The sequence below is a fragment of the Nicotiana sylvestris genome, chromosome 9 (assembly GCF_000393655.2).
Source record: "Nicotiana sylvestris chromosome 9, ASM39365v2, whole genome shotgun sequence".
Taxonomy (NCBI): Eukaryota; Viridiplantae; Streptophyta; class Magnoliopsida; order Solanales; family Solanaceae; genus Nicotiana; species Nicotiana sylvestris.
The window spans coordinates 189,456,982-189,466,727 of NC_091065.1; the positions used below are offsets into that span (position 1 = coordinate 189,456,982).

A 9,746-nucleotide genomic window follows, 5' to 3' on the forward strand; every position below is an offset into this window, starting at 1 on the left:
AAAGGGATGGCGTTGTTTGGTTTAGTGTTGGGAATGGGTCAATCCGGGTACCAGTAGGTCGGGTATCTAGGGAAAGCCTGGAGCTGTAGGATTGGATGGGATGAATGGCTCCGATTGGTCATGCCTAAACGGCATCGTTTGGAGTCCCAGGTCGTGGATTGGTTCAGTGCAATGGATTGGGCCTAATTTTTCAAACGAATTTTGGCCCAAATCCGGTATTTTCCTCCCCTTCCATTCTTTTAATTCAAACAAAAATTCCTAATTAAATTAAAACCCAAAATTAAACTACACAAATATTAATTAACATTCAACAATAATTAATACACAAATTAAAACGTTTAATAAAAAATAAAAATCACACAACGACGACAATTAGAATAAAAATGCATATTTTTTTTTATTTTTCCCCTTGAAAACCAAAATTATTGTTTAATTGATTCCTAAATGCACAATCAAATCCTAAGTATGCATGCAACCTATATTTTTTGTATTTTTACTTAACTAAAACAAAGTAAACATTTACGGACAAAAATAATTACCAAAAATGTCACGCAAATTCTCAAAATTGTACACAGATGAGATTTTGTTTTATTTTTATTTTTCTTTTGGAGTAGTTTTCGTGAAAACAAAAATCACGTGCTCACATCGATCCTTCTTGTAAGAGATTCAACACAGCAATTTAGTGCCACTTTCATGACCGATGCCACACAATCTAGCTTCTTGTTTAAGTGATTATCTTGTGGTGTTACAAAGTTGGCATCTACAACATCCACTATTGCCTTTGTGAGTGAACAACTCACCCATTGCTTCAAACTAAGATCTCCCTCAAACATTTCATCATTAGGCTTTCTCCATGTAAACGTTTCCATCAACATTATTCCGTAACTATAGACATCACATTTTATTGACACCAATCCATCCAGTCCATACTCTACTCTCAAACAAATTTAAAATGTTAACATTTATATTGGTAGAAAAAAGAAAGGAAATCAACATTCAAAGCATAAAAAAAAAAGTACCTGGTGCAATATAACCCAATGTTGCTAAGGTTTTAGTGTATAAATCACTCTCATCCTCACTAAGCAGTTTTGAAATACCAAAGTCCCTAAGGTGGGCTACCATATTCTCATCTAACAAGATGTTACTAGGCTTCAGATCACCATGAATCATGGGCTATGAGCACTCATGGTGGAGATATTCTAATGCACATTCCACGTCTATCACTATGTTCAGTATCTGTATGATGTCTAAGAAGTAGTTGTGTGAATACAACCACTTATCGAGGCTTCCTTTGGGCATGTACTCTAGTACTAAAGCCTTAAAATCAAGGTTGGAACAACTAGTGATGACTTTTATGAGATTCATATGGTGGAGGTTGCGCAAAATTTCACATTCTGTATCAAAACTCTTGAATGCCGCTTCCAATTACAGATTGAACACCTTAATTGCAATAGGAGTCCTACTTCTGAAAATGCCTTTATAGATAGAGCCAAAACTCACAAAACCAATCAGATTACTCTGGATAATCACATCAGTTGCTTGGAGCAGTTCATAATATGAAATTCTTCGTCTTGTTGTAATAGACAATGACTTAGCTTGTTGAGGAGCTCTTTTACCTTTTCTATACCTTATCCATTGTTTACCGCAAAAATGGTAATAACAATTAAATTTGATTATGGGACTCTAAAAATACGTGATCTAATTTTATGCTAGCTATTGAGCAGATAACGCTAGACGTGAGACTTAGAAACGAGACAAGAGTTAAAAGTATGGTGATAACCCAACTGATAGGTGGACAATTGGGGCCTCGAGCTTGTCAATCGGGGCCTCGAGGTTGATTCCGGAGCTTGACTTGGAGCTATCGAAGGTGACCAAAGTATGATTAACAGTTGTAATAAAATCAACGAAGGCTTTTTATGACCAATGATAAGCAATAAATGATGAACAATGAATAGAACACAGTATATATGAGCAATAAATGGAAGCAATAATATCAAATAATGTATTAGAGAGCAGAGAGAATGTTCTTGTTTAATTAGTATATAGCAATAGAAGCAATTGTCCCCTTACAAAATGATAGGGATCCCCTTTATATAAGAGGGGAGTCTTAACATAGTTCATAATGCATTTATTACAAAGATATGGAGATAGTACATCTAGTTAGTGTCTAGATTTGTGTCAAGACTAGCCTACTAGTCTTTGTCGGCTTTTTTCATGCGCCTTGGGAACTCCCTGTTTCTATCGAAGTCATGGTCAACATTGTCCTAAGGTTGGGCGTCGATGAACCTCGAGGGAAGGAAATCGAACACAGCCTTGTAGCCTCTAGGCTTCGAGATGATCTTCTGGGGTGCCTCGATAATGAGGAATTGGACTCCTCCAATTTCACCGTATACAGATAGTCCCCGCGTTTCTTAGAGTAGATTGATAAGAAACGACTCTGATACCAACCTTCTTGGACTTCTCGTGATGACATCATACTGACGACGTGAGCCTTTGTGATAACTGGTACATCCCATCGACGCGTCTTTTCAGCTCTATTCAATGTACTGCCAATTCTCGTTCTTCAAAGCGATAGTACTACCATCGATTCAGTTCCCAAAAAATACATTAATTGCACTTGTCGATACGTCTTTCAAAGGCACTAGTGGCGCCGTTGGTTGCTTTTTTCAGAGGGTATTGATTGTGCATGTCGGTTGCGTTACCCTTTCTCTATAAATTGAAGCCTTCTTGAACCAAAGCCTCATTCATTCATTCTTCAACAGCCCTTCTATTCCTTTTTTCTCTTCGTCCTCATATAGTGCCATTCCTCATGTCCGAGGCATGTGGCCTCAATGTTGCCTGGTGGTGCTCTTACCAGATTTGTCATGGCTTTTTTCCGGAACTCTCCCCTACCGAGTGGGGTCATATCGATTTGTATGTTGTCATTGTTGTAGTTGTTGGCTTGAGACGGCGTAACAAGGGGCACTGATTCCTTCCGACTCAGTAAAATGCTCGGATTTTACACTGCTGCTCAGGAGGGGGTTCGGATTATACACCACTGCTCACCTCCCTACCCCAACCTAGCGTGGAGCTTCACTCCTTATGCATTCTTTGGAATGAGGTGCCACTATCGGTTGGTAACCTGCACGTCTTAACATCCCAGGAAGGGGTGCAAAGTAACCGTGCAGGTGGGGCCGGTGCTCGCCAAGTCTTTTACAGGGCATGTGATCTTCTAGGCCTGGTGGGAGCTGTTGCTCTTTGGCGGGCTATTGCATTTCTTCATCCCTCCCCGCCTCTTCACTTTCCTCTTATCCATATTCTCCCGTGGAGACATCATCATGGGGGATCGAGATGGGACCCTCGAGGAGTTGGCGGTCGAAAATGTTGCCGCCGAGAATGTATGCTCGAAGAGATAGTGCCTGAAGATGCTACTGTCAAGGGTGCACCTTTGAGAGTAGATTAGACTCTAGGCTTTTCTTTGTACATGTGCCTTTTTGCTTCTTTGTTCCTGTGTAAGGCTCCCTCGAGGGCTTTTATAATCACGAACTTATGAATATAAAGATGTTTTTCAATTCGCCTCTAATTTATGCTATGTTTCCTTTTATTTGCGTTTGGAGATTCTGAATGTACGACTCTATCATTTGGTGCGAATGTCGAGCCCGAGTTGGATAGACAAACTCGGGTTGTTGGGACCCCTGACTCCGGGTTGCATAAAATAAAGCTTCGAACGCTTGAATCGAGACTTAGCCTTTAGACCCTGTGGTAATATTCAAGGAGGGAATTCGCTTAGAAGCTTCGAGGATGGAGACTAACTTTAGGCTTTCAAGATCAGTCCTCGAGCGGAGGTTTGCTCAAACTCGGGCCGTCTAGAGACTTGTCTTGAACTTAGTGTAAGTAGCCTTGAGGCGTTGTAGATAGATCCTGGATGAGAGACCGCTTGAGTTTAGACGGTACCCCGAGGCTAAGCCCTTATGAGTGGAGTTCTAAGTGTTTATTTTCTCCTTGAGAGGAGCTTTCGAAACTGGGCACCCTCTCGAGTATTGTAGTGACATTGATGGCCCCGGGGGAAGATCCTCGAGATCGGGTACCATCTCGGGACTGGCGGTGATGCCAATGGCTTTCTGGAGATTAACTTATTTTTTGACGGGGGTCTTCGAGATCGGGTACCATCTCAGGACTGACGATGATATGGGGCCTTCCTTTCTCAAAACATTACATGGCATCGCCTACTGTACGATACAGTTGCCTAATTGTTGAGGCGATTTAGCAATACCGATCAGTGCTTTTAATCGGCTTTGAGGCAGGCGAATCGTCGTCGCTTTTATATAGGGCTGCTTCTTCTCTTTTGGAGTTTTACTATTCTGAGTAGTTACCCATTTTTTCTGTATTAGGCCTTTTGTAATTCCAGTACCAACGCTCTATCCCAAACTCGTGTTCTATTTTTTTATTTTCGCTTCAGCCGTGGCTGCTGCATAAGGATCTGTTTGGCAAGGAGGAAATGGTTCCTCCTCCGGCATTTAGGACCAACGAGATTATACCTCGAAGACTACTTCTTTGATAGAAGAAGAGCATCTTGAGTTAGTGAGAAAAGACTGCGGATGGGGGGATAAAGTAGCGCTATAGACTCTTTCTCCGGATGAGGGCATCACGGATCGTGCCGATGGATTCTTGAATGTGTACACGTATCCTTTCACGTTGGTCCCCCTTGATAGGGTGGTGCTTGATTATTTAAAGTATCGGGTTACCTTGGTGCAGATCCACCCATCGTTTTGATGATGAGATTTTTCGCAGAGAAAGCGGGGCTCAAACTTACGCTCTGCCATCTTATTAGGTTGTACCAGCCCTTTCACCATCGAGGTTTGCTAACTTTGTGATGTCGATTGACCACGCCCTTTGTTATTGATGATGAGGAAGATAGAGATCAGGAGTGGATGAGTCGCTTCGTCCGAGTGTAGACCGCTGACATTATCCTTGTGGAGCTTGTGCCATTCCTTGAGGAGTGGAACTATACACGTAAGTGGTGTATTTTGTGCCTTCTCAGCTCTGTTTATGGCGAAAGCTGGTTTCGCAACTGTGCTTTTCTTTTCTTTTTCTGCAGCGGTTTCATGGGCACCACGCGATGTTCCTGATTTGCCGGATTGCGTTCGGAAGTTGCAACCCACTCGAATTGCGATGAGCACAAGAGGCGAGCTTTGTCTCGGAGCAGATGGGAAGGAAAACATCATGGTGTGTGTTGTGCTATTTTCCTTCCCCTTCCTTCATTTATAGAGGCATTTTCCCTTTATGCATATTAATCTTGCCATTGTAGGCATTGGAGAGCCTTCCGAGGCGAGGTCCCGCTCCTTTGGAGAGGGGGAAGGGTTGCAAGCTTCCGGGCTAAAGAATGACAACAATAAGGGAGAGATGCTTTTACAGGGCGATGGTGCTCACAACAGAGAAAAACGAGACCGGGGCTTCAGAGCGGAAGCATCGTCCAAGCCTGCCGCGTCTATTGTTCCCGATTCTGGAATGATGGTTTCTCCCTTACCGTCGCCTTTTTTCTGTTGATAGTACTTCGAGGGATACTGGAGATCTGGGGTCGCATACACCGAGTAACCGTGCTTCGACTAGAGTCGACCCTTTGGGAGCTGAGGGATATAGGTTGGTAGATGTGTGCTCTGCCTTTGAGGAAGTCCAACAGCTTCACTTCGCGGTGAGTTTTAGCACAGGCCTTTCGAGCTTCGCACCTTCCCTCCCTTATTGGGTTTTCTTTTGCAGGCCTTCGACAAGCTTAAGTCCGGGTTGTTTCATCATGAAGCCAGGATGCGGAAAGCCCTGGATGAGGAGAGATCCCTTAGGCTCCTTTGCAATGAAAGGAAGTCGAGCTGGTACACTTGCGATATGAGGTAAGTCGAAGCTTGAATTATGAGAGCTACTTGAAGAAACAGGTAATTTTCTATCAAAGGCGAGTGTGCATTTCGCCTCCTATCTCATGATGCTGATGCTTTATTTATTTCAATTGCAGAAAAAGACGGAGGCCATGGAGCACCTCCGGGATGAAGCTAGGCGAGACAAGCGTGAGCATGATGAGCTAAAAGCTCGGGCGGAGGCTCAGGCTTCAGAGGGGAAGGGTGCTCTAGCTAAAGTTCCCACTTTTGAGGTTCAACTTTGCTTAGCTCGTGATAACGCTTCGGTCGAAACAGATTTAATTACGAAGCTGGAGTTCGAGCTTTCGAAGATCAGGGCTGAGATCATTGATGTCCGAGTTGAAGCCGTAATAAGCCAAGCTAAGGCTAACCAGGAGATGGCGATCCATTTAAAGGATGCTACTGATGCTCAAGCTGAGCTGAGAAGGATCCTCGACCACAAAGAGAGGATTGGAGAATATGTTCGTTGCAGGTCTCGAAGAATGATCCTTGAGGAAATTCGCGCTAGGGGTTTCACCCTTTCGGAAGAGTTGGCGCGAGTAAGGGCGGACGAGCGTGATGCTCGGTCACTTCTGTCTGATACTGAAAAAAGCGAAGACGAGGCCGACAGGCCATAGCTCCTAGGGGGCATAGATTTCGCCATATGTATATTGCATTTTCAAAGCGTGTTTGTAGATGGAGATTGCGTTCTTTCATATATGTATATAAAGGAAAACCTTGCGGCTTTATTTCTTACGTATCTTTTTCTACCTCAATTTTGGCCAGTTGAACTGGTCTTTGAGTTTGTAGGAATCCTTAGATTCATGATACAGCCCTAGGGCTCATTAGGCTGGCCCGTAGGCTTTTACGCTCTCGGTCGATACGACCTTTGGTTTTAGTGCTGGCGACAGTGGCTCTTACACGTTTGTTTTTAGGCATATTCAGTCAACTATTTTGGGTTAGGTCTCCGAATCGGGTTACGACTCAAGCTCATTTGACCCTCAAGTTTTTGAATTGCAAGCTGGCCCTTAGGCTCTTACGCGTTGGGCTGATGCAACATTTTATGTGGACTGGCGACAATGGCTCTTACACCTTAGGTTGATGTGACCTTTTACTGTGGGCTGGCGATAATGGCTCTTACGCCTTAGGTCAATGTGACCTTTTAGCGTAGGCTGGCGACAATGGCTCTTATGCCTTAGGTCGATGTGACCTTTTAGTGCGGGCTAGCGATAATGGCTCTTACGCCTTAGGTTGGTGAAAACTTTTATGTGGACTAGCGACAATGACTCTTACGCCTTAGGTTGATGCGACCTTTGTATAGGCTTTATTTTTCCCTCGTTAAGGATTTTATGAAATAGTGTTTGCCTGACTCTTTGATGGTTTAATAAAAACCCTCGATTGTGAGCCGTTATATGGCGATGATCGAGCACATCGGGAGGTTTGGCTCAGAGGCTGAGTATCTCAAAGTTGGTGTTTTAGGAGCTGACGTGGTCGAAGCTCTTTTTCCTATGTTGAGGGTAGCCTTTTTAACCGGTTCTTTCCGAAGTATATTCGGAGTAATTGAAGGCCTGTGATTTTGTAGCGATGGTCCGGCGTCCCCGAGTAGCGTAAGTTTGGCTGGTACAGCCTTTGTGACTGGCGTTATTTGTGTTTGGTCGGAGCCTTTTGAGTCCCGAGTGAAGTAGTTTAGGCGACTATATTGAGGGTATGCCTTTTTAGGGGTCTTACAAGTTCGATATATAGCCTAAACTTTGAGATCAGGTCTATGCCTTTAGTAAGGTCTTACAAGTTTTACATGCCTTTGAGGTTTTACTGTTTTACATGCCTTTGAGGTCTTACATTTTAAGATACTTGGTACAAGTATGGTTCATGCCTTGCTTGAGGTCTTACAGATATTGCTCGTGATATTGCCCATTGTTTTGTATAGATCTTATGAAATCGAGGTTGCCTATATGCGGTCTTATAACCTTGGGTTTTGATAAGTCGATGGAGATGGCGATCATCGGCAGTCCCCGAGTCATCGAGGATACCTTGGCTCGGGAGCCATTGTTTGTATCAAGCTTGATATTGCCTTATTGAGGGCTTGCAGGACCGAGTTTTCCCGCATGGGGTCTTATGGCCTCGGGTTTTTAATAAGTGGCGATTGGTGACAACCCCCGAGTTATCAAGGGTTTCTTGGCTCGGGAGCCATTACTCGTGATTTTAATATTGCCTCATCGAGGGCTTATGATTTCGAAGCTTACGACCTGGAGGTCGTGCGGTTTTTGGAGATTTTGACGCCACTCCCCGAGTGTTCGAGGCGTCTTTCGATTTTGGAACTTGTTTTGTGATCTTGACGTTGTTGCCTCATTGAGGGCTTACGATTTCGGAGCTTCCGATCCGGAGGGCGCATTGCTTTGAGGCTAGTCTCCGAGTATTCAGGATGTTTTGTTAGCTCTGGGCCATATTTTGCGAATGCGAGCCTTTTTAACATGTAAAATGCCTTTGGGATGTATTCTTCGATTACTCATACAAGTTCATATGTCTTTGCTGTTTGAAAGCCTGGTTGTTCTATATGGGCACGGTTCGCTCGATCGTTTGGTCGTTTGGCTCGGTACATTAGTTTTCTATCAAGATCATTCTCGGCATATCCTAGCTCTTCTAAGTTGGCGATCTTCCGGAGGGATGCCCCCCAGTATTCGAGGCTGATTGCAAAAGAAGCCTTGAATACTTGTTGATTCTTCCTCATGTAGCATATCGGTGTTGCCTCGTTAAAAACCTTTGTCGGTAAAACCCTTCTTGGGATAAAAACCCGATCGAAGGAAAATAGTGCAACACATGCTTTTATAACCTAAGGCCTTCGAGCTGTAGAGTGCTTTGGCTATTTCGATTGGATACCTGCATTTCGGTTAGTATAAAATATAACTAAAAAGGGAGACGGTCGTACCTTAGTGTAGACGGCGCTTTAGATCTTGGTGCGGTTCGATCGCTTATTATGAGAACTCGGTATGGCCCTTTGTTTTGTTAAGTCGGCTGTAGCCGCGAGTGTAATTCGTACCCACTATTTTATGGTTTGCTTATCCTTCGGCCCCTTCGGTGATGGAAGTATTGGTGTCGGTGCTACATCATGCACCACGACATTTCCTTCGTTGCATGCTGCTCTCCGTAGATGGTTGTTATCCTACCCTTTGTTGGGAATTTCATCATTTGATGGAGGGTGGATGGTACTGCTCTCATGCAGTGTATCCACGGCCTTCCAAGTAGGGCATTGTATCTCATGTCTCCGTCGATGACATGGAATTTGGTGTTTTGGGTTGTGCCGGCCACGTTGGCTGAGAGGGTGATTTCTCCTTTCGTTGTTTCACTTGCCATGCTGAATCCGTTGAGGACTCGAGTCGCGTGCACGATTTGGTCAAGCAGTCCAAGCTGCTCTATTACCCTCGACCTGATTATGTTGGCCGAGCTACCTGGATCCACAAGTACACGTTTAATTTGAAATGTATTCACAAGGAAAGAGATTACCAGTGCGTCGTTGTGAGGCTGAGACAAGGTCTCGATATCCTCGTCGTTGAATGTGAGAGCATCCTCGGGTATATAGCCCCGAGTTCGCTTTTCTCTGGTGATAGATATCTTTGTTTTTCTCACCATGGGCTCCTGTAGGGCATCGATGCCTCCCAAGATCATGTGAATGACATGTTGCGGCTTGTTTGTTTCGTTCTTCTAGGTCGCCTCTCTTTCTGTGAACTGATTTTTGGCTCGGTCGCTGAGGAATTCCTGGATGTGGCCTTTGGTGAATAATCTGGCTACTTCTTCTCGGAGTTGGTGGAAATTTTCGGTCTTGTGGCCATGTGTGTTGTGGAACTCACACACTAGGTTATGATTTCTCTGCGAGGGATCTGATTG

General features: G+C 44.1%; 1 protein-coding gene across 1 annotated transcript; it reads right to left on the bottom strand.

The window, feature by feature from the left end:
* Positions 1-632: 632 nt before the first annotated feature.
* Positions 633-1,170, bottom strand: LOC138878744 (probable LRR receptor-like serine/threonine-protein kinase At3g47570). Its single transcript, XM_070158433.1, has 2 exons — positions 1,020-1,170; positions 633-931 (listed from the first exon to the last, which is right to left on the bottom strand). Exons 1-2 carry the CDS (start codon positions 1,168-1,170, stop codon positions 633-635), a joined length of 450 nt encoding a protein of 149 aa, XP_070014534.1.
* Between the last annotated feature and the right edge of the window lie 8,576 nt (positions 1,171-9,746).

What these genes read in the sequence shown, in the direction of transcription:
- LOC138878744 (XM_070158433.1), bottom strand. Translation starts at nt 1,170, where the DNA reads ATGATTCATGGTGATCTGAAGCCTAGTAACATCTTGTTAGATGAGAAT. An exon ending in ATTGGGTTATATTGCACCAG is followed by an intron (nt 932 to 1,019) that starts GTACTTTTTTTT and finishes GTTTGAGAGTAG; the next exon opens with AGTATGGACTGGATGGATTG.